Here is a 20,806-nt window from a genome sequence, read left to right as displayed (position 1 = left end):
AAGACACCACCAGTAAGACAAATTATAAAAGAAAGCATTTACTTGGGGCTTACGGTTTCAGAAGGTGATAGTCCATGACCATCATGGCACAGTGCGTGGTAAGCATGGTGCTAGAACAATAGCTGAGAACTGACATCTTGAGACAATAATCACAAGGTATAGAAAGTGCTAAGCCTTTCAAAGCCTGCTCCTAGTGGTATACCTTCTCCAACTTGGCCACAACTCCTAATGCTTCCCAAACAGTTCTACCAACTGGGACCAAGTAGTCAAACATAAGAGCCTATGGGCGACATTCTCATTCAAACCACCTCACCAAGTAAACATGAAAGATCAGTGTTTGATGCTTTGCCCTGGGCAGGAGAAAGTGTATATGTGGGGCTCTCTGACTAGCCAGTCTATCATAATGGGTGCGGCCCAGGCCACCCAAAGACTCGATCTCAAGGGAGGTGGATGGAGTTCCTAAGTGAATACCTGAATTGCCCTCCGGCCCCCATCTTTGCACACACCCCTCCTGCCGTGCATTAAAATAATGTTGTTTCTCTTTTAGTTCTTTGTCGGAACTGATTCTTCCCAGTTTAAAACAAGCATTCTAATGCACCTCTCACCTCTGTCCATTGAAAATCCTTTTGCATCAGAGTCAACTAGAAATGTCATAGGTATCCACAAACAAATATTGCTAATTCCTTAATCTGCTCACTGTTGTAACATTCTATTTATGGCAGGAGATGCTGGCTCTTCTGTTATAACAGAAAGTTGTGAATTTAAAATGAGTTTAAATCCTAAAGGCATGTTGGTTTTAGAGAAACCTTTTAAATAAATAGTATGTGGCAGGCAAAAAAAAATCTAAGAGCTGATATGCAAATGATTGAAACTTGGGGAACACTGAGCTGGTTCTAAGTCTAATTGTAACTCTGTCACTAATTATCAGCTTGTCCTTGGGCAGGGTGATAAATCTTTCATGGCTCTATTTCCTCATTATCCAATACGAACGATGATATTTGCCAAAATACCTTTACAGTTATGATGGGGAGATTAAAATTAAGTGATGGATAGTAAAATACTGTAAAAGTTGAAGGTTTATATGCATAAGGCTCATTATTATGTATATGCAGCATCAGAGAGAGAGAGAGAGAGAGAGAGAGAGAGAGAGAGAGAGAGAGACAGACCTTCAGCCGGTTAATGGAAAAATAGTATCTCATTTTCTTATTACGATCATGACATTTGAGGTTTGTTGGTGATAGTATATGTCACCAAGGGTGTGTGTGTGTGTGTGTGTGTGTGAAGAGAGAGAGAGAGAGAGAGAGAGAAAGAGAGAGAGAGAGGAGGAGGAGGAGGATGAGGATGAGGAGGGGGCGGAGGAGGAGGAGGAGGAGGAGGAGGAGGAGGATAGGAAACAAAACAAGAGTTTCGTTTGTACATTTCCCGTATAAGCACCATTCCCAAATGCTAAAGCTGTGGCCTTTTTCAGATAGATTCGTTCATTCTTAATATTTTCCTAGTAGTAAAATGAAAGTGTTCAAAAATAAGTTATGTTTAAATAACACGCCAGGTTGTAGATTTTCTTTGGAGGTTTTATTTATTTTTAAATGTTATGTGAATGGGTGTTTTGCCTGGGTGTATGTATGTGTGCCACATGTGTTCCAGCCTAGAAGAGGAATTAGAGCCCCCAAAGCTGGAGTTACAGATGGTTGTGAGCCGCTGGCTCAGTGCTGAGAAGCACTGCTCTAGAAGAGCAACAAGTGATCTTAGCCACTGAGTCATCTCTCCATGACAAAGTCTTCTTCAGCTCAAGAATGAATAAAAATAATGTGACCCATTTGCATTAAGTTGTTAAGAATAATGCAATTTAATTTTGTATCAAAATTATTTCTTGACCTAAAATAGCATTTGGAATTGCATTTTTTAGCCTCTCTTCAAAAAAAAAAAAAAAAAAACAATTATTTATTCCAGAAGATTTTTAGATTTCTTTTGCAAGTTTAATCTTTTGTTTAGTCTTGAAGCTAAGGTTTTGTTTTGGCTAAATTATAATGGCTCAATTAAATGTCTGACTTATTTTGATATTAGTGATTAGTTATGACATTCTGACCCTGTTTTGTTTCAGACCATTTGACTGTTAAAAAATACATATAATTAGGTTTCCCTTTATTAGTTCATATATGAATTATAGAATATTCACACATACAGATAATACGAGCAGTTGTGAGGTTTTTTTGTTTTTGTTTTTGTTTTTTTTTTGCTATTAAGCAAAGCTTACGTAAGCATTGTCACTGCTGAATACAATGTTAGACATAATGAGCTCATTTGCATATAAGTTTTCCTGCTTGGTCTGAGAAGGCAACTCTCAAATTGATGCAATTATCAGAATCATTTGGAGGGCTTGTTAAAATAAGCCTGTATTTGGAGTTCACAATTTGGTAACTCAAGGTGGTTCTGAGACTTGGTATTTCTACCCAGTTTTAAGTGACATTTTCAAATTTTTATTTATTCTTAATTTATTTCGCCTGAGAGTTACTATGTAGCTGAGACTAGCCTTGAACCTCAGACTCTCATCCCTTCACCTCCTGAATGCTGAGAGTACAGGTGTACCCTCCAACCCTGGCTTCAGGTATTGTTGATTCTGAAGTTCTGGTCCACAGCATGGTGCCTGCTGGTCTAGTGGAGGGCAGCATCAAAAAGCAATAAAAATTGTGGACTAGATGGAAGTCTAAGGTATATATATGCCCTGCCTTTCACACTTATGAATTGTGTCATATGAACAAGTTAGGAATTGCATGTGCCATCTGCAAAATAGGAATTATATTGTTAAGGAGGAATGGGTGAAAAAAGTACATGGTAAGAACCTAGAATGATGACCTAACAAATGGAGCATTCCTAGAGTGGTGTACCTAGACTGGAAACTGGTACTGTAAGAGCAGTAGCTAGTAGAAGTCTCCAGTCTGGTGCTTCAACTACCCAGAGAAAGCCACAATCCAAAACTAGAAAGTAGAAAATTCCAGAAGTTAAGTCCACAGTGATAATTGTGCATTGACACTATCCTGAACACACAGTGAACACTTTCTATGACCTGCTATGGTTGTAAATTGGTCTGTTGTCCAGTGTGTTCATGTTGTATATACTACCCCCCTGTCAAAGACTCAGGGGCTGCACCAGGCTTTTTCTTCTAAGCCATCAACCAGCACCCAAATCATGACAGAGAGACTTATTAATAGTTTTGAATCTTCGGCCTTATCTTAGCTCTTTACCCTCTAGCTCTTTTAATTTAAATTAACCTGTTTCTCTTCATCTACTTTTTGCCTCAGGGCTTTTTACTTTTCTTTCTGTCTATCTTTCTCTCACTACTTGTCTTGACTGGCTGGTTGGCAGTAGCTGCCTGGCTTCCGGTTCAGGGTGTCTCCCTAATTTTCTCCTCTTGCTCCTCTTGAGTCAAAACCTCCTCAGGTTAATTCTCTCTGCCTGCTAGCCCCACCTATCCTTTCTCTTGCCTAAGTATTGGCCATTCAGCTCTTTATTAGAACAATCAGGGACTTTAGGCAGGCAAGGTGAAACAAATGTAACACATCTTTGCACAATTAAACAAATGCAGCGTAAACATGAATATATTTTGTATATAAATAATAACTACACAGCTAAGGTAATATTCCTTATCATAAACAAACAATACATCTTTACATCTTTACCTAGTTAAAATACTATTCTCCAACAAGAAGCAATGTCAGTTATCAGATCTACTGTTGTACCTAGGCAGTGCCTGTTCAGGTACCATTATTTTAGTGACCTCACAGGGCAAATGTAGTATTGCTGGCTGTATGAACATCTCAAGAGAAGCTTCGCAGTGTTTCTCTCAGGTGAGAAGGTGAATGCTCATGATTTGAGAAAAAAAGATTTGTATTAATGGGATGGCCAAGAGACTCCTATCCGTGAAGTTGTGAGAGGAGACAAAGCATGGGAGTTTTACAGTCACCCCTGCATAAAAGTCATACATAGTACATAGCAAGCACTTAACAGAGATGGGATGGATGAAACGGTAGGGTTCATTGCCATCTGAGGTTTGAGGTGTCACTGGGGGCTGCCTCATAGATAAGGTAAGATTTCTATCTGTGTTACCCTAAGCTCACCTACAACACAAACTTGTATGTATTTTACCAGGAAGGGTGGGCAAATAGCCTGGCTTTCATTGATGGCATTCTTTTTTTTATGAGAAATTTTCTGCATAGGAAGGCAGTTTAGCAAAAGGAATTCATGGCCAGATGTGGTAATGCACACCCATCATCTCAGCACTTGAGAGGTCAGGGCACAGGAGGTCATGAGCTCTAAGTTACTGGGATGGCTGGTTTTGTGTCAGTGTGACACGAGCAAATGTCACATAGAAGAGGGAGCCTCAACTGAGAAAAGGCCTCCATTCGATTGCACTGTAGGCAAGGCCATTTTCTTAATTAGTGATTGATGGGGGAAGACCCATTGTGGGTAGGGTCATCCCTTGGCAGGTGGTCTTGGGTTGTATAGGAAACCAGACTGAGCAAGCAATGGGGGGCAAGCCAGTAAGCAGAACTTCTCCATGGCCTCTGCATCAGCTCCTGCCTCCAGGGTCCTGCCTTGACTTCCTTCAATCATGCTCTGTGTTACTAGGAAGTGTAAACTGAAATAAACTCTTTCCTCCCCAAGTTTCTTTGGTCATGGTGTTTCATCACAGCAACAATCACCCTAACTAGGACAGTCACCCTGGCTATCTAAGGCTTATTTGGAGGCAGCCTGGAAGCAATTGAAGGATTTTAAACTCTGGGTTGCAATTTAAGTTCAGTGCTTCTCAATAGATCTCATGGCATTTGTTTCTTTTTCCTCCCTTAGCAACAAGAACAAGACCCTACAAATCTATACATCTCAAATCTCCCCATCTCTATGGATGAACAGGAGCTGGAGAACATGCTAAAGCCCTTTGGACATGTGATATCCACCAGAATCCTGAGAGATGCTAACGGAGTCAGCAGGGGCGTTGGCTTTGCCAGGTAACTTTTTCTCTGTAAGGAGTCCATGTGGGATCTGTTTTTCCTGGTTGCTTCTTCTTAATCCCACTTCTCGGTAATGTCTAGGGCTTAAAGCAATAGAGAATGCAAAATAAAATACAGCTAGCTTATCAAATGTTTCATCTTTCTATAGCTTTACTTCAAGCCAAAGAAAAACCCATGAAATTGTAAATACATTTTGCTTGCTAATACATGTACACAGACTGTCTGTATGGGTCTCTGATCATAATAATATGCACATTTAATATTCAATCCTGTCTATACTTGCAAAGCAACTAAATCTGAGGGTGCCAGTTTCAGCTAGTATGTATCCCAAAGCAAAATATTCTGCATAGTGGGGCTGGGGATGTAGATTATTTAGTAGACAGCTTGGTTAGCAAGGAGGAAGCCTTGGGTAGAGCCCTGTGCAAACCAGACCTGGTAGCAAACACTCATAGTCCCAGAGCTAGGGAGATGGAGGCAGGAGAATCAGAAATTCAAGGTCATCATTGGCTACATAGCAAGTCTGAGACCAGCCTGGGCTACATGAGGTACATTTTAGAAAAGCAAAAGACAATGACAAAGTAAGTGCCTATGCAGTGAGCCAGGCTTGTTTGTGGTTTGCCTGGCGGTTTTCAGTGGAGAGAGATGACAGTGAGGAGCAGAGAGAAGAGAGGGGGAAACTCAGAGGGTGGCTGCTGTCAGGAAGTCCCAGGGAGGGTGTAAATAGAAGGGGAGGTCACCAAGGTGTTTGCATTTAGGAACCACTCACTGGCTGTGTGGTTTTGATATTTTAGGCAGAACAGGAAAAAATATGTATTTCTCTTTCTCTCATCGTTAGAAAAGAAAGAGCAGTTTTCATTTTAACTTTAAGGGAATGTTTACAAAAGAAGGTCTTGGCCAGGAATAAAGCTAGACAGCTGGGCCTGCCATGCTTTCATGAGAAAACAAAGCCAAAGAGGCCTCAAAGAGGAGGCAGCTGCTTAGTGATAAGAAAGTGGAAAATTGCTGGGCGGTGGTGGTGCACGCCTTTAGTCCCAGCGCTTGGGAGGCAGAGGCAGGTGGATTTCTGTGAGTTTGAGACCAGCATGGTCTACAAGAGCTAGTTCAGGACAGCCTCCAAAGCTACAGAGAAACCCTGTCTCAAAAAAAAATAAATAAAGATGAAAATTAAACTGAGTCCCACCTGACTGAGTGTGGGTGGAAAGAGGACCTATAGGTCATGTGGGGGTTGGGACAGTGTAGACTAGTGATTCACCCCAAGGTGATCAGTGGAACATACATGTGTAAACCAGACATGGTGGCACACACTCATAGTCCCACTGCTGAGAAGATGGAGGCAAGACGATCAGATAGATATTCAAGGACACCACTGGCTACGTAGCAAGTCCAAGACCAGCCTGTCTGTGTCCTCTTCCATCCCAACCCCTGGCTTGCATGTCTGTTTTCTTTGTTCATTGTTGGATGGATGGATGGATGGATGGATGGATGGATGGATGGATGGATGGGTGGGTGGGTGGATGGGTGGGTGGGTGGGTAGGTGGTAAGTGATTGGTTTCTATCCTATGAAATTCCAGAATAACTCAGCTGAAGAGTTTTAGCACTCCACGCTGAACTCACTAAGGGCACTGGTCATGGTAGATTAGGACCCTCTTTTAACTTAATTGCCTGTCTCCATATATCTTTACCTTCTGAGGCATTATGGGTTAGGACTACAAATGAGCTTGAGATGGGACTACAGAGTAGCTAGGGGCATGGAGTCAGGGCTACTCACTTGTCTTTCATGCCAATCCTTGCTGTGTATTTTGGGTTTGCCTAAAGGCATGGAAGCTCAGTCTTCTACAAAGGGCATGTTTAAACAATCTAAGTCATCAGGTCAAAACTGCAGTCATGGCAGACGGAATCATGAAAGAACAAAATGTAGATATAACTCTGGAGGAACTGTGGGAAGCTGGGAACTTTCAGTTGATTGTTGCCCCTGTTCTAAGTTCAGTCTCTTCCTCCTCTGGTATATTTCTCATAGAGAAGTCATAGGGCGCCCTTTAAAGTTCAGATCTGGACACACTAGAGGCCTTCAGCATAGCCCGAGTGATTTCATTCCACAACTATCCCCAAGTGTCACCCTGGCTTGACTCACCTTCTAGGCCATGGTTCTCCCTGTCTTGTGACCTGGGCAAGGCTATCCTTCCTCACTGACCACCTTGTCTATAGCTTTTCTGCTGCCTTCTGCCTAATCAGCTCTTAGGTACTAAATGGGCCATTTTTCTTCAAAGAATTTTTCCCTGACCTCTAACTCCAGACTGCTACCCAAGTTAAATGCTCTTGTTCATAATCCTGTAAAAAATTTTTTTTCTCAAATAAAACTTATCAGAATTGTACCCAGTCCTTTACTTACTTCTATATTCTCTCACTGGATTTCTTTATACCTATTTCCAGGGTCTAGAATGAGACTTTACACATGGTAAATCTTTAGCAATTGTGTGTGTGTGTGTGTGTGTGTGTGTGTGTGTGTGTGTGTGTGTGTGTGTGTGTGTGTGTGTGTGTGTAAACACCTTACCCCTATACCCTGAATTATCCCTCAGTGATTTGAGTAACTTTTGATGGCTAGATGAAACAATTCAATTTTTTGCTTTTCTTACTTGGGTAATAACATATAGGAAGACCGAATTTGCTAAAGACAGTAAGCCAGTTCTGATACAAGGAGCAGTGCAGTGTCACAGAAAACCACAGCAGATTCCGCACAACTAAGGTCTTAGGTTGGTTCTTCCAGAAGCTTAGTTTTGCAGGCTCTATCAAAGGAAGATTCTGTGCCCCCTGGGAGAGCAGCTAGCTTATATTTGTATCTAGTTAAGTTGCAACATGTGTCTCAAGAATGTGTGTATATATGTCAGTGGACCCAACCTGCATGGTGCCTTGTCATTTGCATGTCACCCTGGTCACTCTTCACCACCAGATGTGACCCTTAGTTCATGTTCAAGAGATCTGAAACCCCTTTTACTAGAAGGAAACGTGCTCCCATTATTATTTTACTTGCAAGCTATACATTAATCTTCTTTGATAACTGTCTCTTCAAAGTAAAAGGACTATCTTCATTTTATATTTAAAACAGTGAACTTCAAAGCTTTCATTTGAATGCTGGTGGGGTGCACAGAAAGAAAAAACTCTTCAGTGCTCCAGAAACACTGGGCAGAGTCTGAAATGACAGATGTTTCATTCCTATGTTTTCTTTTCTCTTTTTAAAGTTCTCTTGTCACTTAAAACAATTTGGTGGGATCCTCCACCCTCCAGGTGGCATTTCAGAGCTATGTCATAAACCTCTACAAACACAAGTTAATGGTGGGAATGTTGATCATGGGGGCTCCTAGGTAGTTACCAAGTGTGGCAGGCCTGTGAAAATGAGGATAAGCCCCCCAACATAAATCAGTGAGTCTGAAGGCACATGAGTGTGTACCCAGGCTATCCATTCCCCACTCCCAGAAACGCGAGATCAAATCACATGGAAGTGTTGTGAGAAGCCTGACTCAGTGTGGAGAAGTGATTTGGGGGTAGGGTGGGGTGGTGCATTCACCAAGCTTCAACATGTGGGAACACAGACCCCCTTTAAGAATCCTTTTACTGTCCCCGGGTGGGCTAAGGAGCGTGAGAGAAGGCTGCAAACAGGGACCTTTGTGCTTGGGTGTTTCCTGTCTCCCATGATCTCAGTTTAGTTCTCCTAGGGGCTTCCTTTGGGTGATCTTTAACATATGGCTGCACTGTGCTGAGCCCTTCCTTTGGAATGAACAGACTTTCTAAGTGAGTCATTGCTATTCTTCCTTTTTTCATCAATTAAAGAAAACCCACCATTTTATGTGAGTTTTAAATGAATACTAGCCTAATTATTAACAACTGATATGAATACCAGGTTAAAAGATACTCTAGGCTTTCATGTGTTTTCTAGAAATGTCTTTGAATGTCAGCATTTGATTGCTTCATTGTCTAACCGGGCACTTGATCTGTGTCCTCTCCTACCTCATGAAATACAGTGAGAAAATAGATTCACAATAAACACAGTGGAAACAGCAAGTTTTTTTTTAAGTTATTAAGCAAGTGCTACTGTTTAATTTACTGTTCATTGGCAAATGCTTAATTTTTAACATGTCCATCAAATCAATCAAACTCTGGTTGGCTTTTACTGTTTGGGGTATGTCTCACTTATATCTACCTTGACTTCACTGATGGGTTAAGAAAGCAAAAACAAAACAAAAACAGAAAAGCAATTCTGCCTTGTACTTTTAGCAATACTTTTGGCGTTAGCATCTGAGGTACATGGAACCAGGAAATCAAATGTGACCAAGGGAGATCTCTCAAGGGTAAATTTAGTGATTAGCAATCTCCCAGCTACAGCTGTGCCTAAACTCCAACAGGTACAGTTTCGTTTGCTGACACTGGAAAGAGTGAGGCCATTTCTTTTGGTAATTGTAATTCCTCTTCCAGTTTCTGGGCAGATATGAGCTGCTGGTACTCCCCCCACCCCCGAGCTTTGTCCTTTCCCTGTCATCCCCTGCTTTTGCTCCTGACTTGTATTTTTTTCCTCATCATCAAATCTTCAAACACTGGTGATCATGGGTGGAGAAGGCAAAACCATCGTTTTCATATATATATATATATATATATATATATATATATATATATATATATATATGGCCTCAGTGCCATCAGTCAACTGGTAGTCATCCCCCTCACACAGCCCCCTTTTCAAAGGTTATGAGAGACAGTTTATTCTGGAGCCAAACACGAGTGACCATGGACTGGGGAAACAGACTCAGGTTACCTCAAATACCATGTTCCTCTGTAGTAACTTCCTGGAAGTTCACAGTAATAAAACAATGAAAGTCATAAATCAAGACATTTTTCAAGTATCTTGGTGGAAACGGCAGGCAGAAACCTGGGTAGATTGGCCTGAAATCAGAGCAAACTTTGCTACAGGCTTCAGGTGCTTTCCGAGGTGTCCCTGGCTATCTGGATGGTGGGATGAGGTAATCTGCGGCTGAGTGAATACATTCAAAGTTTTCAACTGATGACAGGTCAGGGTGTGAGGGCAGACACAGCCCCTATCAAGGAATGGCCGCTGAGGCAGCTAAAGATAGGTCAGGATGAATTGTAGTGAAGCTCTCAACTGTTAGCATTCCAATCGCTCCAGAATGATTGACATTCTCACCAGTTCCTCAGTGGAAGATTCATAAAGTCAACCAACAAGACAGGAAATCAAATGGCATCACTCCATTCGTTAAGCTGAAATATCCTAGACCCAAGTCTTGCTCTCCTTATATCCTTCTAAGCAGCTGGGGAAGGGAGAACATGTTGATAGGTGTATCATTAGAAAATGGAATGTCTTTATTTGAAAAAAATAACTATTGGATGAAAACACAGTTCCAAAAAGGTCCTTTACTCACATGGAACTGAATTTGGTGAACTGAATCCCCAGGAAAATTTAGATCCTTTAAGTCCCCTCACCCAATTCCTGCTCTAAACAAACCAGGAGAAGGTGAGGAGGCCTGTTCGATGTTCCTCAGGTCCTGGAACCTCATGCCAGGTGTGGGTGCTAGTTAATAGAGGAGACACCCTTGGAAGCCCAGCCAGCCCCTCGCTGCTGCTTGCATTCTTCATTGGAGTCACTCTTACTTTGCTTGCTTCCTCCACTCCCAGCCTTCGTAAGTTTGCCTGACCCCTTGATTCTCTGTGTCTTTGTAGTGGTGGCCACATTCTGCATGGGCTGGGAATCATTTGTTTGTGTCTCTCCTCTGAACACCTTAATCTATACCCTCATATACTTCTACACTTCCAAGCCTCTTCCTGGTACAGGGAATGTATGTACTCATCCCCTATCTTAATTCATCTGATTAAAATGTCTGTGGTTCCCCAAATGCCAGCAACTGCATCAATGCTGTATTATTGGGATGGCATATAAACAGAGAAATCCTGATTTGGTGAGCTGGTGTTTCATTGGTTTATGGAGATGATTGGATGTGATAAGCAGTCAAATATCAAATTACTACAGTGTCACAAAATCAAAATAAAATGTGGGACTGTGATTCAGAGTATGGGGCCAGAGGTCAAGGTGGCAGAGCTCTTTGAATCGGGACTAGTTATATATTGAAATATGCAAATGATAAGAAGAAATCTCTATGGACTTGGGAAGGAAAAAGCAATCCTGCTAAGAGGAAAAGGAAGTAAGGGATCTAGGCTGGGGCAGATTTGGCAAGTTTGGGAAATAGAAGACAAAATGGTTATTCCACAGAACAATAGAATGCCTTAACTCTATCTAAGAATAAGACGTGAGTGGATCAAAGAAATTAAGTCTTTTGGAAAGTCTTAAACTTCAGAGTTTTGGCTTCCTACAGCCTATGACAACAGGACTTTCCTTAGCATTGTCCTCTGGCCTCACTGCATGCTAGGCAAGTTTTCTAACACTGGCTATAAGCTCGCCCAGGGTTCACTAGTCATCGGGGTGGCCCTGGATTCACTCTAGCAGTCAGGCAGGAATTTTAAAATCTCACATGAGCCTCTTCAGTAGTGAGCATCATAAACAAACAAGACTTTTCTTAAACACTGCCAGATCTGAAGGTATTGTTCTGTGTCACTGCACAGCCAAGGACACTAGCTTGAAAAAAGCCCTGAGGACCTGCCCTGTAGTTACCTGGACTACAGCCTGTGTCTCTTGTCTCTGTACCCAGATGGTTTGTTTAAAAGAGATCAAGCCAATTTTGCTTTATTTTTCTAATTTCTATGATCAAAATTCCTTCTGGAAACATTTATCTGGCCTAGATATAGAATTAGATCAGTATGCATGTGGACAAGAGTGTCACACAGTCTTAGGTAATACATCCTCACTCAGGTTATCTGAGGGACAGAGGGACTTTCTGCATTGAGTCAGAAGAAAAGTCACTGTTTTTTCCTTGCCTGATTCTTGAAATGTACAGCCCCTGTGGTTATTTTTTCTCTATCATTGATCAGGTGATGGACACCTTGAATAGACAGGCTAAGCACATCATTCCTCCACAGAAGAGACCACACTGACAGGTGATTTCCAGAATTGTGGGTGGAGTCATGGGAACTGACATCTTGAGATGCAAAGAGAGCAGACCTTGGGAAGCTCTTGCCACCTCCAGGTCATGGGGAAGGTGGTGGAGTGTCCTCAGAATCCAGTAGAGCTTGGAGACAGAGGCAGGCTGCCTCAACTGGGAGAAAATAAAGAAAAACCACCCAGATTTCTTCTCTTTTAAAAACTAATTACTGGGACAGGGAGGCTATGTGACGTGGTATGTTTGAAGGCCAGAAGTCACCTTCCAGGAACTGGTCCCCTCCTCCCCCTTGTTAAGGCAGACTCTCTTGTTTTGTTGCTCTTCCTACGCAGGTTAGATGGCCCATGAGCTTCAAGGTGACTCTCCTGTTTTATAAGGAGTTCAAGGTCATCATAACTGTCACAATGAGTCTTAAGAGACAAAAACCCCAAGAAACTGACACTGGCATCTTCTCAGTAACAACTCCAGACCTCTTTGGAATCCAGCCACTCTGCTATCCACACTCTTTCTGTCGAGGGATCCTGTTAGGAACCCCATGGTTAGCTGTGTGTCACATGTCTCTAGCCTGCTCCGGTCTTAGACATTTCCTCTGGCTTTCTTTGGTCTCCCTGGATAGTCTTGATCCTGAGTCCTGGAAACTGTCTCTGCACCTGAAATTGCCTGATGTGCTCTCCATGATAGGACCTGCATCACCAGTGGACCTTTCAGCACAGTGTCCTTGATATGAAGACCCTTTCTTGGCATGCCATGTCAGGCTATATCCATGTAACCATTTAAAAACATTTCTCTAGTTAGAAGAGGCTGTGTGGGAGGAAGACAGAGAGCCTGAGGTGAGATAAGTCAACAGAAGAGCTCAGAAGGGATGGTATGTTGGAAGGTTAGCTGTAATCACCAATTTTACTCAACCTGGAATCACCTGGAAAGATAATCTCAATGAGATTTTGTTCGTCATGTTGGCCTGTGGCCATGTCTATGATGAATATCCTAATTAAGTTGATTGTTATGGGAAGGTCCAGCCTAGTATGGGTCGCATCATTCCTTAGGCATGGGATCCTAAAATGTATGAGAGTGGGAAAGCTGAGCTGAGCGCAAACAAACAAGGAAGCAGGCATGCATTCATTTCTCTCTGGTTGGCTGTGGATGTGACCTGTCTGTTTCCTGTTCCTTTGTCCCCTGAAATTCTTTTTCATCCGGGCATTTTATCACCACTAGGACCATGGCAAGGCTGATGATGATGGTCTATGTCCTCTACAATCCTCTGAATAGAGAGACAGGACGAGAGGCTTCTGGTCCAGGCTATATGCTAGCTAGTCCTCAGGGAAGACACCCGTGGTGCTCCTCAAATCAAAAACTTGATTTTTTAAAATTTATGCAATGGAAAATGATATCTGAGACAATTTCTAACTAAGTAATGTGATGAGTTTTTTTTTAACTTTTTTTTATTGTTGTATGAAAATCTGATACATGCATGTAATGTGTTTTGATCAAATCCATGTCCAGTCCCTCCCCTGAAATTCCTCCCATACAGCCCCACTTTTTCCTCCAAATTCCACATGTCCCTCCCCTCACCTTTAATCCATCTCAGTCCACTTACTGCTGCTTGTATGTACATGGCTGTAGGGCCATCTGATGGAGTATGGTTATCCTCCCCAGACTTAGTGATGTGATTCTAAGAGGTGGGTTTGGGCCTGTGGCTCACTGGTAAAGCCTCTGCTTAGCATGCCTGAGGGTCCACACTCCATTCCCAACACAGTAAACAGGGGTGGCTTTCAGTGCCGAGCATTACCCGAAATCCCATTTCTAAGAGGAGAGAGTTATAGTGTGGAATCACCAAGATGTGTGTGCAGAGGGAGATAGCAGAGAGGCCGCTTTGCTGTGCAGTTTGGTACTCATCACAGTGTCCTAAGAATGGCAGACAGGTGATTGGAAGAAAGCCAATTGCCTGCCACCCTAGCTTATTTGGTGCGTAGATTTCATCTTAAAGGAAATGCACATGGTGCCTACCAAATGTTACTTGAGGTTGTCCTCTGCCCTCCCCACACGGCCTAAGATAGAATGCCACAATTCCTTTTCTTTGTCCTAGGGACACACCATTGTCCTCTATGATGTTACAATCGGTTAAGAGGCAAATGACCTGATTTAGTTTTGAAATGCTGGAAAGAGCACACATTTTAGTCATTAAAATTCTTCTGATAGCATTGACAGGTTGTGTAAATCTTACCAGAAATGAGAATGTTTGGCTCGCTTGCAAAGTTGGATGCTCCAAGTCACCAATAATTTCTCCAGTGCCCGTGATTGCAAAACCCCAAACATTTCACAAGAGCGGAACCCTCTAATTAAGCATAACACATGATGGAATGAATTTGTTTTTAAATCCATGGCTTATAATACTTAGAGCTTCCAGATCCTGACCTGAGAGCTCTCTGTTGAGGTGAGAGAGTTAAGCCGAACATGGTTTTCCACAAGATTTTTCTTCCTCTGTGTGTCAAGACTGATCCAGAACATTCTGCCAATGCTAGATTGGGTTCTCATGTGTTGTGTAGTTTGACTGTGGGAATGGTGTGAGCTGTGAAATCAGTTTCTCTGTGTGGAAGCAGTTGTTTAGAAGAACAGGAGGAAGAGAAAGGAGGAGCAGCTGGAGCAGCAGCCAACAGAGTTCCTTGGTGTGTTTCAAGTAAGGGAAGCCAGCAGCTTCAAGTCACAAAAGAAGAAAGAAAGAAACAGGACCCTGAACGTGTGTTTATGTTTAAATGGCAGACCTAACAAAACCCCAGAAGCTTTACCCAGTGACTGGAGCCTCCTAAGAGCCTGCTTAATGCATTGTCAGGCAGCTGGCCCTACCCGGAAGCTGTTCTGCAGGGTGGGGGCAAGGGAGGCCTCAGGTGCCTCCTGGAAGAATAGAGGCACTGTAGTGAGCCAGGCCAGCTGAAGGGGGCTTGGAAAAGCAGCTGCATCTGGTGCTGTCTTTCAAACATACTTGAGAGCACTCCTGTCAGTTTCAAGCCAACCATCAGCCAGATTTCAGATAGCTTGAGCTGGCAGCCTTGCAGAGCACTTAATTGTGAAACTTGAGAAGAAAATAGGCATGTTCTGGCTAACAGGAGCTTTCACCTACAGGTCTCACTTTTGTTCCTCGTCCAGAATGTTGCCCCCGCCCCTTTGGCACTCCTAGAGGCCTGAGCCATCATTGTTGGGACAGTTTTTTGCCTTGTTCAGACGTGGCCCTGTGTATCCAAATGAAATTGTCACTGCTGGGTGGTACAACGTAATGTGCTTTGACACTGTGTGATGACAGCCACAAAAACAGACTTTTATTGCGTTTATTCTCTCAGAGAAGTGTTTCTGGTGGCTCCCAGCAGACATCTACTTAGTTAGATCTGAATGAACCCAAAGTGAGGCATCTACGCTGCCTGCTGTCTTTGTGTTCTTAGAAAGAGCCCCCAGCAGGCCCGCCACAGCTGTAAAATGGTATTAAGAAAAGATGATAGTACTTGGAACCCAGAAGGGATGACTTGAAACTTTCAGACCAGAGTAAAAATAGGGGAGGCACGTGGAGTGGATAGCAGCCCATTTTCTTTTTAGCTGGTTCTGTATTCACAAGATCAGCAGTTGCACATTGTAACCTTCAGCTATGTTTGGTCTTCCTTTAAAAGTATGTGTCATTTTAGGACAAAGAGAAAGGGTTTGGTTTGTGGGGCTTTGCAGGCAACATTTATTCTCCACTGTCTTATCTACATGAGCTCACAGAGAGAGATTTAATAGAGAAGGGACTGGAGGCATGAGCCTTTTGTCTTTACCTCCTAGAATAAAATTCCAGTAATGTTCTGTCTGTGGGAGTTGAGGGCCCCGGTCTCCTCTCTCATTCATGCCCCTCCGAAGAGGAAGCTTTCCACAAAGAGGCCACAGAGAGTAGATCCTGTGGGAAGGCAGGGAGACACAATCAGAATTCTTTTGTTCCTAGAAAAGGAAGTTTCCTACTTAAAATAGAAACTTACAGAAGTAAGAAGAATAAGGTTAAAGGGTCTACTAGGTAGGAAATGCAAAGATGGAGAAAATTGTATTAGCCTGTTACTAAATATGTAGAATGGGGAAAATATATTCTTTGCTTTTCTTATCCTAATATCTTATGATCCTAGGGTTCTTGTCAGTAAGTAGTGAATGAAATCACACACACACACACACACACACACACACACACACACACACACACACACACACACACACACATTTATGGAGTTGGAGGGATGGGTCTGTCATTAAGAACATTTACTGCTCTTCCAGAGAACATGAGTTCAGCTCCCAGCACTTACCTGGGGTAGTTTACAGCCACTTCTAACTCCAGCTATAGGGGCTCTGACTCCTCCTTTTGGCCTCCACAGGTATGGTTATCACACACAGACACAGACATACACTGACACAGACTGACAGACTGACAGGCTGACAGGCTGACAGACTGACAGGCTGACAGGCTGACAGACTGACAGACTGACAGACAGACACACACACACACACACACACACAGAGAGAGAGAGAGAGAGAGAGATAGAGAGAGAGTTGTAGAAACAACAAAGTGAGGGTCATATATGCTTTATTTTTTTGAAATTCTTGCAGATATACCTGAGCCAGGGCCACCTTGCCGAGAGTAACATGATGGTGGGATGGCTAAAAGTGATCTCTCCTTAGATTGTACATGGGATGCTGACATTTTCCACAAAACCTTATTTTATGAATCTTGGTGTCTAGTATTAAATATAAAGAAAATGAATAGGAGAGTAGCCAAAATTCTAAAATGAGGAGAGTATGGTTTTAGAGGTTCTTTTAGCTTCCTCCTACATGTAGAGACCCCAATAATCTCTCTATGTATCTTCCAAATAGTGACTTTTCAATAAAATTGGCTTATAATTGTCCCACCTTGTGATCACTACCACAGGCAGCAAGCTATTCAAATAGAGTGAATTGTCTTCACAGTGTGGCTGAGTTGTCACAGCATAGGCTTGACCTTGGCTGGGGTTGGTTCAGATCCCAACTCTGACACTTACTGGAGAGGTGGTTTATCTCCCACAGCCTCCATGCCCTCATTGATATGACCTGATGATGGGGGATGTCCTTCTGTAGGCTGTGAATATGTGAGTAAACCTGTGTTGTCCAATGGACAGTCAGGATTTAGCCAGGCAGAAAACCCAAGCAGGGGCAGAGAAAGGCAGTAGGCAGAGTCAAGAAGACACCATATAGCTACCAGGAAGGGGGGACACTTGGGCATTCTCAGGTAAGCCAAGCTCACATAGAGATACCTAGACAAAGAGAAATGGGTTAATAATTAAGAGACAGCTAGCCAATAAGAAGCCTGATGCATTGGCCAAACAGTTTATAATTAATATAAGCCTCTGTGTGTTTATTTGGGACTAAATGACTGCAGGACTGGGCAGTACAGAACCTTCTGTCCACAACCTGCCTCTCAGAGGTTGCTAATTCAGCCATTTGATGCACTTCTATTTAATGCTTTCAGCTGCCAAACTGTGTTGTGTGGAATGAAGAAAAGGTCTCAGATTAGCTCTGTGACCTCCACCTGGGCAGCCATATGGTGGTGACACATTGAGCAATGATAACCTTATCGAGTTCCATGAGCAGTAGATGATAATTTGTGTACACTATACACGTGTCAAATTAGACATTCCCATCCCTTTCTTATTACACTTTCTTGCTTATATTTATAAGAACAACTTGACAAAAGTATATAATCTCATGTTCACCTACCCATACTTTTTTCTCCCTAGAATGGAGTCTACAGAAAAATGTGAAGTGGTAATTCAACATTTTAATGGAAAATATCTGAAAACACCACCAGGCATCCCAGGTAAGAAATGCCATCAAGAAGCCACTCAAAAGTGTCTAGGCTTCTGGCTATTGTTTAATCATTTACATACTGCTGACGGGGGGAGGGGCTGTTGTAAAGGTACACTTTTTCATTTCTCTTTTCTTCAGATCTGTGCATGTTGTATAGTATTGTGGTGTATGCACGTGTGCATGTGAGCACATAAGCCCATGCACTCACTTGAGACAGCCAAAGGGGAACACTGGATGTCTTCCCTTTCAGTCTCCTTTTTACTCTTTGGTACATGGTCCCTCACTGAACTGGAAGCTGGCCATTTTGGTTACATTGCTGGCCAGTGAGCTCCAGGGAAGCGCCTGTCTCCATCCCCCAGTGTACAGCCATGCCTAACTTTTACATGGATGTTGGGGGTTTGAACTCGAGCCCTCATGCTTGTATAGTGAGCAGTTAACCCATAGAGCCAACTCCCCAATCCATAAATGTGTGTGTGTGTGTGTGTGTGTGTGTGTGTGTGTGTGTGTGTGTGTGTGTTTAAACACTATTTAACAACTGGTTTCCAGACTGTCTCAGTTATTCTTCATTGTTTCGTGTTTGAATTTGTTCTGCTGATTCCCTGAAGTGGTTTACAAGAAAAACAGAGCAAAGTGCAGGTGTCCTTGAGATGAGGGATGCTTATGACACTCAATATGAGTGTTGAATCCTTCATCTGCCACGTATAAAGTGGCTATGTGGTGATAGTCAGAGAAGAGCTAAAAAGGCTCATCCTGGACCCCAAGCACGACTGCCCACCTGTAAGAAAAATGTGCAAAGACAAGTAAGCATAGAAACTTTATGGCAATTTGATAGTCATGAAATCTGAGTGCAATAATGTAAGTGACAGTTTGAGAAATTATTAAAAGCTCCAATCTATACTATCCAATAGCATTTTATATTTTCTCAAGGCAGAAATCTTAAGAGTTTTATATACATTGTAAAAGGACACCACTTTATGTTATTAAGAGTTACATTTAACATAAAAAATAAAATATATCTTGTCTATCGGAATTATGAATGCCTTAACTTGGCTTAACTTGCTAGGGAACAAGAATGGTATTTGATGTTGAAAGATTACATTGAAAAATAGCTCGTGAGACCCAGCCATGGTGGCTCAAAGCTGTTATTGCAGCACTTGGGAGGTAGAGGCAGGAGGATCAGGAGTTCAAGGCCATCTTCAGCTACATAGAGACTTTAAGGACAGCCTGGGTTACCTGTGATCTTATCTTCAAAAATGGTATTCCATATTAATACATAAAAAATTAAGATCAGATGAAGTGCTGCACTGAGAAAAATTATAACGTCTAAAGAACTTTCTAGTGTATGTCGGTTAACTTATGTCTCAGTGGAAATAAGTACATATATTTGTATATATGTGTGTATTTATTTATATTCTGGGTTTCAACAATTACTGCTATACCACAGCTATCATTGAAATCCATCAGAGGGTTTGAAAATTTGGCTTCTCAATTCCTTAAAACAGATTGAAGTTATATAGAGGAAAAAATGTCAACAAAAGGAGAAATTATTTTTTGTAGCATAGTCAGGGCTTTTGTACTGATTTGGTCGTGTTGGGAAAGCAGGAAGACCCTTCCTCGATATGTTTGCATGATGGAGAAGATGCAAAGGCAGGTTATTGGTTAATCAGTGAGTGTGCTTGAAGCCAAGCAATGCCTTGATTTGCTTAGCTTCCACAGGGAACATCCCCCCTGGAAACTGACTACGTCATGATCCACTTGGAGACATATGGTGTTGTTAAGAAAGGCTGTAACAGTTTTCTTCTCAGCATGGAAGCTGTCTTTGCATTTTAGGAGAAATACTGTGGGCTTTTTTTCCCGTTAGTATAAACAGACATCTCAAGACATTCTTCTCAGAACTAGCATTGAATAGAGGAGGGTGTGTGTGTGTGTGTGTGTGTGTGTGTGTGTGTGTGTGTGTGTGTTATTTTTTGAGACAAAATCTCCTGCTGAACCAGAAACTCGCCGCCTTGGTCAGAAGGGCTAGCCAATGTCTCCAGGGATTTGCCTGCCCAGCCCTTTCCCAAGCTAGGATTCAGGCACACACCACCCCCCATGCCTGGATTTTATGTGGGTGCAGGTGATCTGAACTCAGGTCCTCACGCTTGTGTGGCAAGCTCTTTACTAACTGATCCATCTTCCCAGATCCTGCAGTTATCTTATCTTAATCCCAGTTTGCACAACAGATGTCTTTATACACAGAAGGCGTTGAACTAGGTGTGAATCACATGATTGTGTTAAAAAAGTTAAAGAAGCTGCCAACTATGTGGAAACAATCATTAGTTACATTTTGATCACAGATTTTTAACTTTGTAGGTTTCTTCCTTTGGGGAGAGGGAGAGAAAGACATGCTGAAAACTATTTTGACCTGATGCTTGGAAATAGTTTGTTTGGTTTTCCCCAAATGTATGGATGATTAAAACAATTCAATGCTAAAGAGAGAGAAAGTCCAGACAGATCCCTAACTGCCCCAGCAGCTTTCATATGTACACAGGGAGGGCTAACACCTTTTTAATATCATAGCTACACCCAATGGAAGCATGGTGCATAGCAGGGATTTGCTTGTATTTATCCCCTTACTATCTCATGGAAGCTAGGAAGCTGGCAGCTTGACTCCCTTACACAATCTTAGAGGTGGGACTTTACTCTTCTGAGGCCTTTCCTCACTAGAATAGAATCAAATATGCAATGCTGATCATCAGGGGTTCTCAAGTTTGTCTTCATTTATGCATAGTTTTGGAAGTCAAATAGAGTTTAATAAAAGCCTCAGATGCTAACTGAAGATACTAAATCTTTGATATGTAAATCTGAGGTGAAATAAAAGAATATGTCATAGGAAATAGGTATTTGGAAGGTATAATAGGA

The 20,806-nt window shown here is 42.3% G+C and overlaps 1 protein-coding gene across 9 annotated transcripts in view; it reads left to right on the top strand.

The window, feature by feature from the left end:
- Rbms3 (RNA binding motif single stranded interacting protein 3) overlaps window positions 1–20,806 on the top strand; it is a 680,800-nt gene that overhangs the window by 432,577 nt on the left and 227,417 nt on the right. For all 9 annotated transcript variants that reach the window (XR_004769778.1, XM_027415326.2, XM_027415321.2 and 6 more), the window contains exons 5-6: window positions 4,846–5,003; window positions 17,836–17,915. Coding sequence is in view for 8 of the 9 variants with exons in the window: in XM_027415326.2 (XP_027271127.1) it covers window positions 4,846–5,003; window positions 17,836–17,915 (238 nt within the window). In the remaining variant the exon portion in view is untranslated. The remainder of the gene's footprint in view (window positions 1–4,845; window positions 5,004–17,835; window positions 17,916–20,806) is intronic.

Source organism: Cricetulus griseus, chromosome 4 (assembly GCF_003668045.3).
Source record: "Cricetulus griseus strain 17A/GY chromosome 4, alternate assembly CriGri-PICRH-1.0, whole genome shotgun sequence".
Classification (NCBI taxonomy): domain Eukaryota; kingdom Metazoa; phylum Chordata; class Mammalia; order Rodentia; family Cricetidae; genus Cricetulus; species Cricetulus griseus.
This window is presented reverse-complemented; position numbering and strand designations above follow the sequence as displayed.